General features: G+C 52.0%; 1 protein-coding gene across 3 annotated transcripts in view; it reads right to left on the bottom strand.

Annotated features, from left to right (window-relative positions):
* The window catches only part of FAM120A (family with sequence similarity 120A), a 95,902-nt gene that overhangs the window by 11,751 nt on the left and 63,091 nt on the right, over positions 1-21,060 (bottom strand). For all 3 annotated transcript variants that reach the window (XM_046023147.1, XM_046023148.1, XM_046023149.1), the window contains exons 11-13: positions 12,003-12,252; positions 5,453-5,567; positions 320-529 (exon numbers count right to left, since the gene is read on the bottom strand). In XM_046023147.1, the coding sequence (XP_045879103.1) occupies positions 320-529; positions 5,453-5,567; positions 12,003-12,252 (575 nt within the window). The remainder of the gene's footprint in view (positions 1-319; positions 530-5,452; positions 5,568-12,002; positions 12,253-21,060) is intronic.

Genomic DNA, 21,060 nt, shown 5'->3' with positions numbered 1-21,060 from the left:
CCACGTGCACGTTCGGGCTGCTACCGTGCTGCTGGCCGCGAGGACAATGTGAGTAAGTGAATAATGTATGTCCATCGAGATGTCGTGCCAGAAACACACAAAACAAGGCGGGGTACTGAGCTGCTGAGAAAGGTGTGGCCAGACGCCGGGAGGAACCCAGCCCCATATGTTCCCCAGGAGCAAGTTTCAGAGTGCGGTGGCTTAGCGCTCGGGTGAGTGCAGCTCGGCGCCCGCAGCCGGCACGGACACTTGTGCACACGTGGGGCCAGGCCCAGGCTCACTAGCCAGCACACGTTCCCGCATCCCGCTCCGCACTGACCTGACCATCACAGAGGTCGATGAGTGGGGTCTTTTCCCGGCTTGCTTTGAGGAGTTTGGACTGGAAGAGCTTCCCGTCAAAATACATCCAAGGGCAGCAGTGTTCCCAGGGCACCGGTTGGCCACACGCGTCGTTCGCAAACAGGGCCATGTCCACACCACTCATGAAGAGAGCTGACAGCTGAATGCCTCGGGGGTCGAGGTTCTCGATCTTAAAATGGAAAAGAGTGATTTCCATGGAGTAAGAGCACCACAGTACCTGCTTCTCACAACATCTGACTACAGCTCTCCACAGTTCACGTGGCCACCCCTCCACCAAACGCGCCCTAAGCACCCCTGTTACTACCTCATAGTGACCCTAGCGCTGGGCTATCTGAACACAGACGTTTTATGTCCCTTAACAGATGAGCATTTAAGAAACTGCCTATCTCAACGTGGAATCTGTAGAGCGTACAAGCGCAGAGACACCACGCTGCAGCTCACACGACCCAGTAACAGATTCCTAGGAGTCTCCTTAGCGCTCAGGAAGGCCACAACTCACGCATGAAAACAAGTCACACTGCAGATTCTACAAGCTGGTCACGGAGGAACAGAAAGATCATAACAAGGAGCAATTCTAGTAAGATTCTGCATTTTCCAAGTCGTTATACTAAAAAGCACTCCTTAAAATTTCATTCTAAAACCTATACTTCATGTTTACATCATTTTATACGTTAATGTTTTAGATAGCAACTCATTAATGAGACCGTCGAATGTTTCGGGAGAAATGGATAGCTTATAAATGGAGAACACAACAACGAAAACACTGTGTCTGGACCATGCAGACTATCTCTCCTGGCTCCCCCCTCTGGCGCTGCCGCCCTCCCCAACCCGTGCACAGCCCTCTCTGCTCGCACCTGGTGCGCTGGGCAAGGAACACTGACAGATACAGTCAACTCTTGATTATCTGTCTACGAAGGACCTGGTTTGTGGATTATCCGGAACCGAGTTCTCACTGCCTGGCTTCTGTCTTCCTGCCCTGCACATGTACTTTTGAAGGTGATGGTGTCCCAAGAATTCAGTCTTCACGGGGCACCCATCTAAGCAATGCCTAAATGTGGCAGGTGCCCTGGCTTTGCATGAAAAAGGGAAAAGGTCATTCCCTTGCCAGACACTGATGAATGTATGAGCATCTGCTATTTTGCGCTCGGTGCCAACATCCCACAATCGGCTAACACTGTTTTCCAACCTCTGTTTTTTGGATTTTTCCAAACCTGGAAAAGCCTGTCCCCGCTCGCAGCCCAGTCCTGCCAGTCCGTGCCTTGGGCGCCGCTTCTCTGAGCCTTCGGCCTCACTGGGACGGATACTGTGCTGGGCTGAGGGCAGGCGGGGCTGCGGGATGGGACCAGGAGCATTTCCTTATGAGAAGAAAACAGGGAAACAGAGGGAAAAAATGGAGAAAGAATTCACTTGAAGTGAAAAGTCCCTTCTTCTCTGAGAATCTCACATGCCTTCTCCTAGAAAGCTGACCCTGGGAACGTGGCCTCGCATGGAGCAAGCCAAGGAGAAGCCAGGGGTGGCGCGGAGGCTGCTCCGTCAGCCAGTGCCATCCTGCAGCCCGGCAGCGCCTTCGGGGGAAGCTGCTGCCAGCGCCTGGTTTCCCACGCCAGCCCTCACACGAAGACGGAGGCGCCCGCGCAGGTGGGCAGACGTGGAGCGCTCTCCCAGGGAGCTGACGGGAGGCGTAGGGAAGTCGGCCTCACCCACACACACATCCACCTGTTCTAAACGGACTCAACATCAGTGAAGGAACCATTTGTATGGGTTTCAGAAATGATTACCGCGTCATTTAGTTTTACTAATGACAACTACCATAACTTCACAGAAAAAATTCCCCAAATAAAAGCTGTTCAAATAACATAAATAAAATCTCAACTGGCGTGTAGATCTTGCCTCATCCAAACAATTTCTAAACTACCTCACAGTGTTTTCTATTTCTTTCCCTATACGCTAATTACACAAACAACGCTACGCAACACCCACAGGGACCGCGACACACGTGTACTGCGTGCCGCTGCGTGCACTTTCACGTGCATTACCTCGTTTACATCTCGACCACTGTGCGACACACACACTGCTCCTAGCACTCCACTTCATAGAGGGGGACACGCAGTCACGGAGCGCTCAGGGTCTTAACACCGGTCACCAGCAGCACCGGAGTCTGAGCCCGTTCGCGGGTGTGGCTGTGATACTCGTATCCCAGCCTCACTCTCTGACCCAGGAAGAGAAAAATCATCCGCAGTATCCAAAGTCGCTCAACTAGAGAAAGTGACACGGTTCTCTGACTTTCTAGGAAATACAAATATGGAATTCACTCTCTGACCAATTAGCTCAAGAGCCAAATGCCGGGGAGGCTGCCCGCCCAGCAACTCTCTGCTGGGCCGCTGACCCCTCCTCTGACTGACCACGCTCACCTGCACACACCCTGACACTTTCAGGAGCCACGGGGCCCTGATAAGGTCTTAGAGCTCCTCCTCCTCCATCTTTTATATTGTTCACTGAGTAGGTGAAACTGTTACAAGAGTTTAAAGCAATTATAGGGACGTCAAGAGCAGGAGAGAGAGGAACTGGACAAATACTGAGCCTATACAAACGTCCTTCTTCTCCCCACCCTTTCCTTGCTTTCCTCCAGACACAGGGTCGGTGCTGATCAACCTTCACCACGACCTTCATGCAGGTAGCCCAGGAGAAGCACCTAAAAAATACAGCAGGGAAAACAAGGGCCGTGGATCCCTGTCATGTTTGCGATGAGCCACACCGGACACGCAGCTGCTCATGGTCACGGCGGGCAGATGGAGCGCACACAGACAAGATGCACTCCTCCAAGTCATTCTGAATTAACGCTTTCAACACCTTTCCCCAACACACCTCCCATCAGAAAACCCAACGAGAAGCCAAAGTCAGAATTGGGTCATGCTCTTTTCCCCTCCTCTTTATTCTAAAAAGCACAGAATGGATAAAAATGAGAGAAGGAAAAACAGGGTCTGGGCAATCCACAAACTGGACAAAGGCCCCTAAGACAACCACCAAAATCAAGAGTTGACTATATCCCAAACAGTGAAATGGCATTTCATGGAAAAGCATCATCCTTGCTTTTGATATATAAAAAAAAATTTAATGTTAAATGAAAAAGCAGTTTAAAATTTACTTTTCTATCACTGCATTTTGGGACTCTCAGCTCTGCCTAAGGATTTCTGTAGCATTTAAATAATGACTATTCCTACCAGTTCTCATTCTGATAGCTGAGAGAATCCTCAATCTTAAAAATAAAATAGAATAAAATAAAAACCTACCTAGCCCCCCACCGTGAATGCCGTTTCCCCCTTCTAGCTCTCCAGAATCTGGGCTGCTTGTGAATGAACTACCGGAGGTGCAGGCCATCCTCGAAGGGAAGGCGAACCTCCAGACCAGCAAGAGCCAAAGGGACAGTGGTGGGCCTCAAGTCACTGCACATAAAATCGGTCTTTCTAAACACAGCTCTCGAAACACCTGGCTTCAGAGGAAGGATCAGGAGAAAACCATGAAAGCACTAAGATCTCAAAAGAACCAAAATGAAAGCTTAGAGTGTGGCTGTCTTTCAAAAGTTACACCCTGTGTGTTGATCCAAAATGAAAAGGATATGGGAGAGAAGATGAACTTTGAGGAAAAGCAACTTGATGGTGAGTAAGGCTTGGTGGGCATACCTGATACCTGGCGGTCTGATTTTCAGAACTGGGATGTCAATACTGATGTAATAATCTAAATAAGAGAAACAGGAAGTAGAGGTAGAGGGATGGCAGCACACGCTAGTCAAAGTATTCACAACACCCCTGAGCACAGGCTGGGGACGAAGACAGAGCTGATGGCACCACCAGCCGGGGGCACGGGAGCGAGAGCCTGCGCTGAGGGCCAGCCTTTCAGGGACACCCAGCCAAATACTCTAGAACGAAAACTTAAATTCAAAAACATTACAAATGAAAATAATTTCTGTCTAACAAACAGGAATGCTTGATCTGCAAAGTAAAGAATATAATTTGGGGTGGGTTCTAAGTTTTGTTGTCTCATTTAGCTTGTGCCGAAGTCATCAGAAGCTCAGAGCGACCACATGGGACCTGGGCTCCGCATGGTCGAGGGCTACTCAACACCAAATTACTGAATTTAACTCAACAATTCAGGGGAATCAGACATTGATTGGGCCCCAACTGTGGAATACTGAAAATCTATACAGTGAGCCTCGAACACCCCTCCAGGGAAAGAATGCCTTCATAAAGAATGGCAAAAAGATCTAAAAGTGAAGGCAATTTGTCAAAAGAGATTATCGGATTACAAATCAAATATTAAAAAAACAAAAACAAAAAACAAAACAAAACAAAAACTATGTCAAAGGCAAAACAAACCCTGTACATTAAAAATAACGGCAGATCCACTGATTTAGCTTACTCTGGAAAGTCTTAAACTTTCTAAAGTTTAGCCCAGACATTACAGAAAGCAAGTACAGCTGTGCGAACACAGCAACTAACCCAAGTGCACTGAAAAGATAAGCACCCCGAAAAATCAGGGGACCACTTGGAGAAAATTAATGTTGCCAAAACAATAAGGAACAAAAGGAGTTACTGGAAGGAAAAATTAAAAGGAATACGATGTTAAACGCTAAGTAAAAGGGGTGCAGGGATGATGGTGTAACACTGTTCTTCAAGTGGCTTTCAAAGGGGTTTACACTTGAGGAGGGCCAAGACTACTCTTTAGAGAAAATGAATGCTGTCATTAGGAACAACAGAACGAAATGAGAAAAGAATCCTGGCCAGATGTGAGACAATCCTGAAGACCAAGCCCTCCCCAGGGTTCAGGGCCCCCACCTGAAACAAGCAAGTTCACTTCCTGATGTGAAAATAAGAGTAAACGCCCCCTGGTGACGAGGGAAAACCTCTATTGGACAAAAGTAGACTTGACCGTTTCCATCACCGGGAAGGATACTGCCTTTGCCCGGAAGGCTCCCAAGTCCGCGGCTAGGATTTCTAGTCTAGCGCTCTGAGTGGCTCTGCCCGGTGAGGTCAGCCCTCACCACGGAACTCCAAAGTAACACTTCCCAACACAAGGAATGAGGCTTGTCCATTACCTTGAGCTCCTGCAGCTGGTCAGGCTCATAGAGTTTGGGGGACAGCGCCTGAGCCAGGAAGGCGTCCAGCTCCTGGCGACGCAGGATCCGTGCTCCAGGCCACTGCACCATATACCTACAGGTGGACAGAGAGGGTCTGGTGTCAGGATGGAGCAGTCACTGGTCACACGCACAACCTGGCGTCCAGGTTCTAAGGACTCTCCGATGACGCACGCTGTGGAGGGTACCACCAAGAGTTCTGCCCCAGCGTCTATGAGCACTGCAGGACACCAGCTACAAACGAGTGTAAGGCACCTGGGCTCGACACAATGTTTGCTTTCAGAGAGATTAAAACAGCACAGCACACCTGCACGTGCCGCAAAGCCATGCTCGGGGGTTTCTGACTCGGCTTCTCTTCGGTATTCAAACCCTGAAAATACGTTTCCAGCACTAATTTACACGATTTATTTATTTCAATTCAAGACCAGACACCTGGGAGGCAGACTCTAGGTACAAATAAAAAAGACACAGCTCCCGGTGGGGAGCGAGTGTATGTGAGACACGGGCACAAAAGAGGCTCGGGCCCTGGCATGTGGGCACCAGAGGAAGGGACGGGCAGGGTCCCAAGTGACCAGAACTGATGTCACGGCCTCCACCACCAGAGCCCACAACCCTTGGACACCCTGGCCTCTGGGGGGCAGCCCTGGTGTGAGCAGCTGGGGTGAAACTGACTTTCAAATCTGAAACATCCATCCGTGCCGTCTGCCTGGGATCCACCAGCATCCACGGTCTTCCTCCTTACTCGCCTCGCCACATGCCCTGCCTCCGTGACAACCCCAGGCCACCGAGCCAAGGAATGGCTGCCATGGCCCCAGTCCAAGTCTCCCCGAGAGCCCAAGGCCCCAGCCCTGCACCTGGCAAACCTGAAGGATGACTCAGTCAGGTTGCTGCTGGTCGCTAAAAATAACCTGGGGTGACAGACCCCTCTGTGACCTCTGACGGGCAGTTAAAGCAGCCTCGAGAGCAACGACATGCACAAAGCTCTTCCCAGGCCTGTCTGCTGAGGAAGTTCTCTCCAAGCTAAAAATCTAAGTCAGTTAAAGCAGGAGCAAGTTGGGGTGGAGCCCTGGGTCAGTACTAATCAATATTCGTCCACGGAAATGTGCGTGAACAGGCAAAGCAGGAGTTTCTGTCCAGTAGATCAGGAGAAGTATTTTCAAGGAAAACCTTAAGACAACACCGTAAGTTCTCGGCGGGTGCCCGGCACCGGTCTACATGGGTACATCCCACCTCCCAGCCCCACGGCCCCGGCAACCCCAGGCCAGGGGCCACCCTGCCCCACCTCAGAGATGGGGACCCACGGCAGAGATTCCACGTTCTCAGGAACAAGACGTGGTGCGAGGAGGAAGTACGGGTAATGTCCAGGCAAATGAGTGGTAGACGCTACCTCTGTGGGAACTCAGGTTAGCGGGGTGTCTTTAATGGACATGTAAGTATCACTTCACGGAACTGTCGATGACCACATCATACACCCATACAGCTGTAGGGACAACAGTCTGAGTCAGGGCTTGATGGGAGACACAGCAAGTGTGAGCAAGGCCCCCAGTCCAACAACAGTGTCTGTGGGCAACACTGGGGTCTGTGTACGGCCTCTTCCTGCACACCGGGCTGCACCTGGATGGTGAGGAAACACGCAGAGCACGAGAGCTGCTGTCTCAGACACATGCGCGTGGACAGCACCGGCTCAGGATGTGCTTGGTGCTGTGCAGCCTCCCGGTGTCACCCTGCACGCCCACAAGACATGAATGCCTCCCCGGCACACCCTCCCATGTTCCTTTTAAAATGATGAATGAGAAAAAAATGCTGTCCCGGGGGCAGGCTGGTTTTGTTGGCAGCAAAGACTCCTAGGAGTCAGTTTAGCTGAACAATAGTGTTTTTGGTTAGAATACCCGTATCTCCTCCATTTGGCTTTCTAGTCCCCTATACACAAAACCACCGTTCCTCTTTCTGGATGCACAAGGGTGCGACGCATGAGTGGAAAGGTCCGACTAAACCACACCACACAGGCCATCCCCACGGCATCATGATCAAAAGTGAAGGGGATGGGCAGTGGCCTGGCCTGCCCCCCTACCTGCCACACTGCTCCACCCAAGCAGACAGTAGGAGGTTATCTGCGAGTCCAGGCAGGGCCAGGTCCCGGTGCGACCCCCCTGGGGAAGGCTGTGCTCCCCAGGGTGCGGGCACAGGTACCACCAACTGCCTGCGTCTCACTCCAGGGCTTAAGCCCTCCATCCCCTTATCTACCTACTGACCTGAGTCCCACCAGGACTAAACCCAGCCCGGAGCTCAGAATATGAGCTCTCTGGGAAGAGGGCCGTCCGTCTCAGCTGTAGACTGGGAAGGCCGCCTACCACCCTATTCTGGACACCCGTTCCACCCCCACACTGAACCTCGGCTCAGGTCTGCATCCCACCTCCACCCTACCCCCCTTGCAAGGATGGTTCTAGAGATCTGGCTGCTATCCTCCCACTCCCCGCTGCTGTCACAGTGTTGACTGCCCAGAAGGAACACAGGCATCAAGACCACAACCACCACCACACTGTCAGAGCACCTGCCCAGAGGCAGAACAGACCTCACTGCAAAGAGACACTGGTACACACGGACCGAGAAACAGTCCAGTCAGTGGCAGACAAGGGTCTGGGAGCCCGTCTGTATGGACAGCTTCCTGGAGCTGCTGCCTGTTACGTCATGTGCCATCTACAAGATGGACTACTGCAGACAAGCCAGTCTTCACTACACATCAACCCAGAGGAAGCCTGGAAGCTTCGAGGACTGGGAGAGACTTGGCAGCTGAATGCCGGCATGAGTTGAGGTCGCCTGTTGCTGATGCAGGACATCCCTGGGACAACTGGCAAAATCTCAGAAAAACATATACATGAGCTGTACTAAGAGGAGTTTTCTGATTTTGACAATGTCTTTGTTTTTAGAAACACACACCCAAGAGCTCAGGGGTAGAGGCCCACAACTTCCACTCCAGGGCCAGGACACACGGACAGAACAAGAAAAAACCGCTGCAATCAAACGAGCACGTCGGGAGTCTGGGTGAAGGACTGCCACAGAGTCCTCGAACTCCTCTCACAATCTGTTCAAGTCTGAAGTTATGCAAAACAAACAAAATCCAAAAAGTAAAGACAAAGAAAAAAGAAAACTAACGAAAGGGAAACGCCGTGGCTGACCACCAGCCCTGCCCTGCGCAGCCACCACAACCAGGGGTCAGCAGCCGCGCTCCCGTGGCCTTGGCAGTGAGCTGGCCTCACGCCTACCAGCTCCTGCTCACTGCCCTATGTCCCTACCCAGGGCAAACTAACCCTCTCTCCTTGGATTTGCAGACCATTGGCCTTGAGAGTGAAGGACCAGACTCCCTGGAGATAAGGCCTGACCACATTTGAAAACACCTGCCACAGAGGCCAGCAAGTCCGTAAGGGTCCCATGGACACAGAGCCAACTGCCTGGGCACCGCGTCCCCCACTCGCAGCCTCCTCCCCATTTCCCGCACCTCCGCCTCCAAGACCCTCCTGCTAGGCCTGGACAGGGGTGGTGGCCTTCCAGACATTAGTCAACCCTCTTCCCCAGTGGCAGGCTTCCTGAATAAAGCAACCTCTCACTTCCCACCCTCACCTGTCTTTCGAGTGTTGATTTTCAAGAGGTGAGCTGCCAAACCTGAGGTCGGAACTGATTCTATCCCGCAACAGTCATCCACTGGGCACCCACAGGGCCTCACTGCCTCCCCTCCTGGGACCTAAGCCCGACCCCAGGGCCTCAGAGGCACACATCAACCCTGGCCCCTCCTCTTGGCCCTTCCATGCACCACCCCCTCCAAAATTTGAGGCCTCTGACTCAGCCTACCCCCAAGACCTGAGGTCATGCCATGGAGCCAAAGGCGGCTGTGCAGTGTGCCTATCACCTGCCTGTCCCCAAGCCTAAAATGCAGAAGGTAGAACACACTCTCATAGTGGGAGTGGACCAGCCTGTTTACTGGTGTCCTGGCCCCCATGCCCGCGGGTACTTGCCCTGTGAACCACAGTCCCTCACCTCTCCCTGTCTCCTCAACCAGCTCCACCTCCTCAGGACCTGAAGCTGTGAGAGGCTCTCCGCACCAGAAACCTCAGGTGTCCGCCCATCTCCACAGCCAAGTAGGTCACCTGCCTCCCACCAGAGTGCTAGAGCCCCTCATGACAGTCACATTTAATAATCTTCCCAAGTTCTAAAATGAGTATATTTTCTATAAACAATCACCAAAAAAAAAAAAAAAAAAAAAATCAACCATAAAGGCTGTCTTAAAAACGGGGACCAGGACAATCCTGAAATCTGGAAGACTTTACAAAGGCCTAAGAGTGACGGCCAAGGACAGGCCATGGGGACAAGGACGGAGACCAGGTGAGGAGGGTGGCCTCGGGTGCAGCAGGCAGCAAGAGAGCCTCTCTCCAGGATGGCGGACAGTCAGCTGTCCGCTGGGGTAAAAGGCCACACACCGATTTAAACTTGGAAGAGAGAAACACAATCAACTAAATTTATTCTTGCTAATCTGATCTCAGAACATCCAAAATCATCACTGATAAAAAGAAGTCCATAAATGAATTTTCCATTCGAGGAAAAAAGGAGATTTGAAACAAAGATCTGGTCTCTCCAGCAAAGCAATCCTCAATACATTTGTGTCAGCCAACCTCAGTCTGGTGAAGTGAGGCTTCTACGTGAGTCACTGCCCTTAAAGCCTATGATGAATGTAAGAAATGCCGGGAACCGGACACTCGACTGAAGCTCTGTCCCGCGCTCAGCCCAGGGGGAGAAACAGAGGAGTCGGGGGCCAGGCAGGAGGGACACACAGGGCTGGGCCGGCAGGCTGAGAGGCCACCCTGCGGTGTGGGAGGGCCTGGGAGACCTGACCGTCTGTACCCACAGGGCTGCCTGGAGAAAGAGAAGAAGAAGGTGCTCCCAGGATGATGGAGACCCGTCAGGAGAACACACAGCCCAGCTTGACACAGCCCCAGCCGGTGACAACACAGCCCCAGCCGGCGATGGCAGGAGTGGCCTGGGGCCACCGAAGACGGCAGAAGCTCGGAGTCGGCGGAGGTCTGAGGAAGGGTGGAGTGTTCACACAAACGGCCTCCCATGAAACAAAGGCCCCACCGCAGAGGCCTGCCGACACGCACCCCGCCTCAGGGTTGGGGCGCAGGCACACAGCCCACAAGAGACCACAGCAACAGAGGGGCAGCTGGACCTCCCAGCGTTTGGCAGAAAAACCAACAGGACTTTACCTCCAAACACAAAGAGAGGGTCTTAAATGGATTCTGAAGTTAAGACAGAAATAAGGCATGATGTTGATTGATTCTGGTGATTACATTGTGCTTCTATCAGCAAACGTCCTTGTTTGTTCGAAAACCACACTCCAATATGTGGGTTAAAAAAAGGCTCTATTTTGCCCAACCCCCATCCCCTCCCACTCTGCAACCACCAGTTTCTACTCTACTGGGGAGTCTGTGTGTGTGGTAAGCACTGGAAATGCACGTGACTATTGTATCAATATGCTGTACAACTGAAACTAATATGCATATTATATAATTCAATTTTAAAACAATTAAAACTTTTGGGATGCCTGGGTGTCTCAGTGGGTTGAGCCTCTGCCTTCAGCTCAGGTCATGATCTCAGGGTCCTGGGATCAAGCCCCATGTCGGGCTCTCTGTTCGGCAGGGAGCCTGCTTCCCTCTCTCTGCCTGCCTCTCTGCCTACTTGTGATCTCTCTCTCTGTCAAATAAATAAAATCTTTAAAAAAAATTAAACTCTTAAACAAAAAAAGCTCTTTATACAGTACTTGCAACTTTTTCCCAAGTTGGAAACTGGTTCAAAAACAACCCCTCAAAAAAGTAATGGAGCTAATTGAGGTAATGCCAACACAACTTCACTCCCAGCACCAACGGTGCCCGGATAGGGCCTGTCGGCTGAGGACATGGCAGCACACAGCGCCCAGACCCGGGTTTTCGATCCCTCTCCAAGGGCAGGAGCCAGCCTCCTGGAGAGGACAGGATCCAGGGCAAAACAGGTAAGATACAGGATGAGCCCCAGCTCTTGTGGTGCTAGAAAGCAAGAGTGTGCTGGGGGAGAAGGGACACAAGGGCCCACTGAATGAGCCCCCGAGGCCTGAGCTGGAACAATCTGAGCCACCAAATAAACAAGGACACGTCAGGAATAAAACCAGTAACACAAGTCCATACCGATCTGCACATGATTAAAAGAGGTACATTCTCCCTACGGAACTCCAAATAACACATAACGTAACATGTACGGCCTTCAAAATCACTAATATTTAAAGGACAGAGCATGTTTAAAATCAGTAAGATATTTACACACAAGACATTCACCAAATGCACCCATTCCGTAAATATACCATGCAGAATCAACCCAAATGCACAGTGCATTTCCATCGCAGACATGACTTCGGGACAAGGACAACTCATCGGACACGGCCGTGCGTGTTCCACACGGAAGGCATCTGGGGGCGCCCGGCCATACCTACCGTAGGACGCAGCACAGCACCGTGAGGTGGGTGGGCACGCTGGCCGGGTTGAGCATGGCTGGCGTGTCTGACCTCATGCAGGCCAGGAAGGCCCTCATCCTGCGGTTCTTGTCCTCCACGGCCTTCCCCAGCCACAGCCTCTTCAGGTTGGGGCAGGTCCACTCCCTGAAGGCAAGCGCTTCCACCAGTTCCGGAGTCTGCGGAGACTTCCCTTTGTAAGCTGCCCACTCTTTAATGATCACAGGTGGAACTGGAGGAGGGAAGAGCAGAGGAGAACCATTTACGACCAGCTCAGCCACCAGAAGCCGAAACAAACCCGACCCTCCAATAATTACAGTCTGAAGATGCCACCGCTCACACCACACACTCTCTCATCAGCAAGCCACTGGCCACCACTCCTCAGGTCTAGAACGTTCTGTCCCCTATGCACTTTCATGGTTCAATCAGATTTCCATTCAGGCCACCGGTAAGTTTCTCCTCAGTCAAATCATGATTCAATTTCCCCATATAACCAATATGTATAAATCAAGGATACCGGAAAACATGAAGTCTGTTAAGTTTTAATAATAACTGCTAAAATTCACAGAAGTGTGTGATTATCATGGAAATCCAAATTAGATAGCTAATCTTTTCTACACAGATATCTTCACTAATCAGATTTGAGAAATAACCTGCACTTGGAGCCAGTCTGGTGAGAGCACCCTCAGGCGCCCCTGTTAAACCGTGTTTTGAGATGAGCAAGAACAAGCTTCCTGCAGTGAGACCCCAAAAGCCCAGTAAGGCAGCAAACTGAGGCAAGATTCAGTGTTTTGAAATCTCAGGTGATATCAGCACACGATAATTCTATTCAGGAAAACTGAAGACAAAGAATAAAATTCCCCATTTCACCTCCAAAAAGGCAAGGTCTATGCTAATCTAATACAAAACAACGGCCTCTTCTCCTTAGCTGTGTTACCACTATTCGAGTCTGTTAATTCCTAAAGCACCAACAAGCACTTCTTCCCATGTAAGTTTGAATCCAGTAAGATAAAGCACGGCGGGGGAGTTGCAGAGAAGACACGGCACACCACCACAGGGGCTGTGTTCCAGTGTCTCCGCGAGGCACTGACGGGACAGGCCAATGCTGGGCTCGGGGTGTGCATTTCCCAGGCAACGCCAGCTCACTTGGGCCAAGAGCACCGGAGTACAAGTGGGGCCCAACCAGAACCAAGATGGCACTGAGACTCCACTGTCCTCTTCCACAGGCTCCTTCTACCCAAATGACAGCAGCCCAGATGGGCTCAATTTCCCGAAAGTGCCTCCTCCCAAGGCAGACAGGAGACTGAAGGCCCACATTCTAACTGGTGGAATGAACAAAGGACCACCTGCAGCTCCACCCCGTCCCACCTGCACAAGGTCCTGGAGAATGTGGGCAGCCAGACACCCGGACACATAGGACGTCAGCAACACAACAGCCAGCTCCGCACACCCAGCCGCAGACAAGGCAGGGACAGGTGTGCTGCTGCAGAGCCCTGAGACCCCACCCCCAGGAGTAGGCTGCTGGAGCAGGGTACAGGTCGAGATAGCTCCCCAGAACTTTCTTCTTCCAAAAAAGTTACTGTTTTGTCACTGGGGAAATCCCTTTCATTCACATTTGAGGATCTTAACATTTAAGTACTAAAAAAATCTAAGACGCGTAAAATACTTAAAGTCCATCAAGTGCAAACAGATACACACATATATATAAACACATGCATCTTTGTAGTCATCCATGTTTTGAGACGCCAGACACGCACCCACGCGGTCCCTGTCCTTGGACTCACAATCTAGCTCCACGCCTGCCAAGTCTCGGCACATGCAGCACGCACACCGGGCAGCGTCACACAAGGTGCCCTCAGCCCAACTAGTATCAGAGGCTGGCAGTCGTCAGCCCCAGATAAGCAGGCCAAGGCTGGTCACAAAACAAGCCCTTAACGGACAGGCTGCTGTGCCTGTCTACTGGTTAATCCACAAATACATTTCCATGCCAAAAAAGCAAAAACGCACGAACGTATTTTGTAACATGTTCATTTTGGCGGCAAAGTATTAAAGGTACTGGTTAGATTTCATCTTTGGTTGTAGGATTAGCTCATCTAGGTTCTTTCACTTTCTCCCCACCACACATGCACACCTACACACATGCACGCATGCTCACACAAGGTGGCTGCCCGGCGCCAGGTCTCTGACCTGAGTCCACTCGGGGAGGCGTCCCCGCTAAGTCCATCTCCACTTCTGACCCCGCCGCTCGCTAACACCTACCAAGGTCATTTTACTTTATCGTGTCCTGCTTTCATCTGGAAATAGGTTTGGGTAGCACACTCTTGTTCTTGAGGCCCAGGCCCCACATGGAAGGCGGGTGGGGAACATGGAGCCAGCCTCTCACGCCCACCTGTCCCCACCTCATCCCCCAGGCTCCGAGACAGCAGTGCGCACAGCCGGCTCAGAGGGTCCCCACATGTGTCCCAACCTCCAGGAGAGCTGCTGTGCGCACATCCTTCCCGCTGGCAGCGGCTGCCAGGAACTGCCTGGAGACACCGCCGGGGACACACTCTGCACTCACGAGGAGTGAGGGGGGAGGGGCTGTGCTCCCTCTGTAAAAGGGGTCCTGTGTATTCACTTCCTCTTGTCGTTCTACCTATTTTTGTTGCCCATCTCTACTACTCATGAACCGCTCAAATCTGATTTAGGAAATGCAAGTGTAGGAACACAAAACTTTGTTCCGAGAGAAAAGCAGCTCCCAACTTGTTTTATCTTTAACATGTGTGTCTCTGGTTCTGGAAATCTTTCTGCACACCACTCAATAGTGGTGGAACCTACGGCCAATCACCTCAGATGTATTTATTGAGCACCTTCTCTGTACCAGGCAGGGGTGGGGAGCTGGGGAGGCTCAGGGCCCAATCCCCACATACCATGTCACACCCAGGGTATCCTTAAACCCTGAGGCCCAGCCCTGGGACCAGGCACCACGGAAAGGGGCCGAGGACTCACTGGAACGCAATCTTGGGAAGGAAACATAGGCACCTCCTGCCTGTTACATGGCTACAGGCTGCAAGCATGTGAGGTCGACCACAGTGAACTCGTTGATAAAGGACCCCAGGGATGTCAGTTTCCAGGGTGACATGCGACAGCCCATGTGCACATACACGTACACGCCCCTGCCCGGGAGGAGAGAGGGCTCAGGCTCTGGGACTCCACTCGCGGGGACAAACAGAGGCAGAGGAGCTAACAGCACATCCGCCGGGCTCCTGTGTTTGCGAAAAGCACTGGTTACATGGGGGTCACCCATGGGGATGCTGGGGTATTACACACCCCTTGAACACACACATGTAGAACTCAGACAAGAGCGTGGCCATGACAAGTCCATGTTGTAAGACATGACCTCATGCCCAGAGGTCAGCAGACCCAGCTGTGCCATCAGCAAACCCTCAACTCAGCTTTTCCACCAACAGAAAAACTCGCCCTTTCAGGCAGACCCGAAAACACTGAACAGGAGACTATCTTCCTTCTCTCACGTTAAAGCAACATTTACATCGACAAAAACAACTCCAGGGTGTTGGTTTTCTGTACTGCTAGAGGCTACGTTTATGGTGCACCTTCTTTACCAAAGTGCCCCTTCAAAACATAGCCTGGGACCCACTACACGTTTACCCGTAAGCTGCCGGTGAGAACCCAGCACTTCCCTCAAATGGGAGTCATCGTCTTTGGGGTCACATGGAAACACAGGGCGGCCAGCTACCTTGCAAATCTGTTGTAACTGACTGGGATTCGTCCCTGACCAGGAAAAATGAAAATGGTTCATTTCGTAAGCCAATTCCAACCAACCGGAGGTGGCTGCCGACAGAGCCGCGTGATGAAGAACACCTAAACCCAGGGTCGGTGCACCGTGAGCACCAGCCACGCCCGCAACAGGCTGAGTGTGCGAGGGGGGCACGCACACATCACGGGTACGGCTGAGGGAGAAGAGGGACACAAGCCGCTCCCACGACATGGCCCACTGGGCCTGCGGACTGTGAGCAGACGTGTGCGTGTGCGCATGTCGGGAGGAGGAATGCCACACTTGCTGAGCCTCACAGTAGAGAAAAACAACGCAACCACACAAGTGAAAACAAAATCTGGTTCTTCAGTATCTATCCAGAAACAGAACATTGGGCACAACGGCAGCTGGGCCTTCCTTCCCACAGGAAGCCGACGCATGAGGCGGCGGGGTCCAGCCGGCTCTCCACTCCCGTGTGAATGCATGTGTGGGTGCCCTCCCCGCAGGTCCCAGAGCCTGGTGCTCCCAACACATCAGAACCCAGGAGGGCAAGGACCTACAATGGACATGGAGGAGGCCCACAGACTGCCGCATGGAGCTGTCCGCCCATGCAGCTGCCCCTCGGGCTCAGCCGCTTGCAGGCCGGTGAGGAAAAGGCGGTAGCCAAGGCTACTCCTGGAAAGCTTTGTAGAGTAAGGAAATTCAGATAAATATAAACAGCCTTCACAAAATCACAGGGGAAATGTGTATGATAACCAAATTTCACACATATTAAAACAACGCACTAATATGGGTCATGTTATTCTGTTTTTGTAATATAATCCATAGTGAAACAATTTAATTTTACTCCCTTCTAATTAGCAGAACCAATTACTTGGTGCAAACAAAATTTCTAAAGCAAAAAGCAAACTGGACTATGAAAAAATCTATATTCTCTTGGCTTTTCTTGACTATTTACCAAGTGGAGATTTTCATCTTTTGTCTATACCTTATGTCCCTTCACTGTGTATAAGCCTGTTTCTCTTACCTAATTTTGAGGTCCTGGGGAGTCTTGTCAAAGAAAACAGAGGCCAGTTTTCATAAGGGAACAATAATTAGAAAATGCACCCATCACTGAGCTTTACCTCCTGGACTTCTCCTCTTCTACAGTGGCCGAGGAGCCTTGTTACCCTGCAGTCCTTTTGGAACCAGGCTGCCTTTCTTCCCGCCCCTCCTGCTGGCCCTGGGGGGGTTGAAGGGCACCTGAAGGCACCCCCGGGGGGGCAGCAAGGCTGGAGCCACCAGCAGGGTGGGAGCTTCATGCTCCAAACCTCCGGCCTGGCGACTGTCCCTGGGCCCCGCCCAAGTGCCAGCAATGACAAAGACAGATCTCTGCACCCACCTCACCCCAAAGCAACTGCCACTGTCCCCATTCAGAACCCGGGTTTAATCGCTCGTGCAGGTCTGCAGTCTTCCGCAGGGGCCCCCCGTTGGTGACTTTGAGCATCTTACTGTCCTATAAAACAAGCTTCTGATGGATCTCCTAACAGCAAACAATGGACTCCAGGGACGGACGCACGGAAAAGTCTGCCAGCACATAATTCAGCAGGACTTTCACAGGTCAGTTTTCAAGGATCTGAGGGTGGCTATCCCGCTTTAACCGTAGGACTTTGAAAACAAATCCCCGCTAAATCACACAAGCACAAGAGCACTCATTGCAGACTATGAAACGTTTCATCCCGTGTCTTGATCAAGAGACCAAACTTCCGGGGTGGCTGGGTGGCTCAGTCAGTTAAGTGTCTCTGACTCTTGATCCTGGCTTAGGTCTTGATCTCAGGGTCATGAGTTCAGGCCCTGCATTGGACTCCACACTGGGCCTGCAGCCTCCTTAAAAAAAGAGAGAGAGAGACACTACATTTCCAAATGGATACGTCTTCAATGTGGTGAGAGTTCAATATTTTTAAACAACCCCTTAGACTTCCATGTGCCCTCTGTTTTCTCTCCGACAACAAAGCCCTCCCAGGGAGCCCCCAGCCGTCACACTGAGCGCGTCAAACCTGCGCCTGTACACCTAGCATGCTGACACCGTGCTGGGCCTGAAGCCTCCTCACCTGCTTCAGACGGCTGGCTCAGCTGGGACCACGGTGCAGACCGCGGGGCCAGCGGGCATCTGAGAAACAAACCTGCCCCAGAGACCTCATGGTGCACAGTCAGTGCTTTATGACTCTCGTGCAAAGTGCCGCTGACTTCATTCCATCCACAGATGGTCTAAGAGTGGCCAGGGTTAAATCAAGGTTTCAGCAGACTCAACTCTCAAACCCTGCCGACCGGGAACTCTGGAGCAACTGCTGCCAGCACGACCACCGACCGCCGCCATCCTCACCTCCTCCACAGCCCCAAGGGCTTCCTCCCTAAGTCCAGAAGGTGAAGCTCTGAGAGCACTGAAATGCACGATCACCTACGACCTGGTTCAGGAGGGAAACCTATGGCAGGGGTATCTCACATTAGCACCGAGAGTCAGCTGGGATCTAAGAGTGGCCTCAGCGAGCAGTCGGTGGGGAACCACAGGAATGCACTGTTCGGGAGAGGTGTAAGGTCACCAGGGTGGACGTTCCCCCCCTCACACAAGGTTTGCCCTAGGAAAGCTGCCGGTATTCCAGGTCAAGGCTCCCAAGAGCACCTAAGGACATAACTCCGCCCCGTGGGGAGTGGGCCCTTGGTTACCATGATAGTCAGCAACTAAGGGCAGGCATTACTGACCTAAAAACCTTTTCTAACGCTGTTTTCCCCTCATTAAGACAACCAATGCATGAAACAAATTCAAGCGTATCAGGTCCCCAAGAAGACCAAACAGACCTGGATTCTAAAGCCACTCATTACAGAGCTAACCACAGTCTCTTAACCCGTGGACTCAGAGGTCAAAGGGACACATCTTTCCTCCTACAGGTTCACCGTTACCTGTAATGCATGTGAATCACACACTTCTCTAGATGCCATTGATGTCCCAGGGCTGGTTCACAGCTCCTTTCCCTCTGTCTCAGTTCAGCTGCCTGTCCCTACCCAAACCACTCCCCTGAACAGAATGTCCCACCCTTCAGTGGCTCCCCCGGGACGGACAGAGAAGTCAGAACCCACTTTCTTCCAGCACCTGAGCAAAAAGACCAACGCACAGCACCATCCTCCCCCAGAAACTCAGCAGGGGGCACCTGGGTGGCGCATTCAGTTAAGTGTTCGACTCTTGGTTTCGGCTCAGGACATGATCTCAGGGTTGCAAGATCGAGCCCCGCATTGGGCTCTGTGCTTAGTGCACAGCCTACTCAAGATTCTCTCTCTCCTCCTGCCCCACCTCCCCAGCTCCCTCTCTCTCAAAACAAATAAATAAACCTTTTTAAAAAAGAATATATATATATTACATATGTAATATATATAAAAGAAACCCAACCAGTCCACATGCTCCCACGTACAAGAGCTTTAGAAAAGCTTGGAGTCTGTCTGTGCCACTCCTCTCTTCCTCTTCCCCATCTTGTCCCTACGCTACCCCACCTGTCCTCTCTGCAAGTGCCAAGCCCCACAGCGTAGCACGTGCGCACATCCAGCCCTGCACCGCAGTGCACTGCTCTCTTGTTTCTGCCCCGAGGGTGCTGGTTTGTGCAGTGAGTGCCATCCCATGCCCCCTGCATCTCCTACTGCCTGCTCAGGGGCCAGCCGGACATCTGCACCGCCCAGGTATGGAACAAGCACCGAGAGGGTGAGCATGCCATGCGCCGCGGGGGCACCGCACACCTGCAGCAGGGCAGAGACCAACACTTACTTCCTGTTGTCCCTGACACCCGCAGCTCACCCGTGACGCAGAACTCCCTAGATGAGAGGAGCGCACACTGCCCACCACTGGGGGTGCGCACGGAGCACAGCCCACCCGGACGGCTCTACAAAGCTGTGGATGCTGCAGACGGGACCCATTCTGGAAAACTCCCAGGAGCGTGCTAAGTAAAGATAACTGTTTCTGGAATATAACCAAATGAGAAAAAGAACAGCCTTCAGCGCAAAAGCCAAAATGGTGCTCCACAGCCGAGGACACGGCAGAAAGTGGGGCTGCCCAGAGCTCTGTGGCACCTGGCAGTCTAGGCCAAGGCAGAAGCAAGGGGCCATGGCCCTGGAAAAGAGGTCACAGCTGCAGGCCCGGGCTAGCCAGTGCCGAAGACTGGCTGATCCTGTGTAAAGTGAGAAAGAGGATGTGTCCACCAGGAACGTCCAGGCCTTGCAGCGTCCACCGACAACACTGAGTGTTTCCACGGAGCCTCCAGCCCCAGACAAGGCGGCCGACGATCAGCTAGAGGCAGCCTCAGAGTTCAGTGGCCACCCTCAAGCCAGGGCACTGGCAGGCACTTCATTCTAAAGCTTACCGAACCACATAATCAGAAACAGAAAATATCAGAACCTATGACAAGCTTTTAGAATTGCTAGAATCTCCCTAGTTCAGAGTCCAAAGATAAGACCTACTGTCATATGTGTCCATGAGCCACCATGCCTGCACCAAGCCACTGCACATGCAGGGGATCTGTCCCTAAACAGTCTTAGGTGAGGGGATGATCTGGTCTACGACATCCACGGTTCAGGATATTCTTATTTTAAACTATATGTTTTGGGAAACTTTTCTGTATTTCCTAATAGATATACAGTGACTTTTACATTTCCCACATTAGTAGATAAAATAACCTAAAACGAAAAGACACAGTTCTTCCCAAATATGATGTTGGCCATTGGAAGATGGAAATGTATGCTCTGACCTCAGCTTTTGCCGACATGTCAAACAGCACCTTCTGTCTTTCCACTTTCCCTCCACCCCAGGGTCGATCGGCTGGAGTCCTCGAGGGGGACGGTGACCAGGGCCCTGTCTGCCGCAGGCCGTGTGCACGCACACGCCACCCGCACAGACGCAGCCACACGCAGGGAGGGCCTCCCCAGGAACACAGACTTTGCAGCGCAGATGCACTCGCAGACACCGGAGCAGACGCCGCTGTCGCCCTGCCTGGGATGCGCTTGCCACAGGAGAGGGTGCCCGTCCGGACCATTTCCAGATCCACATCCAGTTTAAAGTGCACACGTTTTACCAAATACACAGCATGACTGGAATGTTACTGAGGAAAACAGCCCATGGCTGGTCCTCCTGTCCTAAGGGCCCCGTGAAGCCCACCGTCTCGCGTGGGGACACTCGGGTCAGATTCAGTCATGATCCTCTAAGGCTTTGGAAAATGCACAAGAGGTTACGAGGTACTGAGGAAAACAAACAATGGATTTCACAGTACA

Source organism: Meles meles, chromosome 11 (assembly GCF_922984935.1).
Source record: "Meles meles chromosome 11, mMelMel3.1 paternal haplotype, whole genome shotgun sequence".
Taxonomy (NCBI): domain Eukaryota; kingdom Metazoa; phylum Chordata; class Mammalia; order Carnivora; family Mustelidae; genus Meles; species Meles meles.
This window is presented reverse-complemented; position numbering and strand designations above follow the sequence as displayed.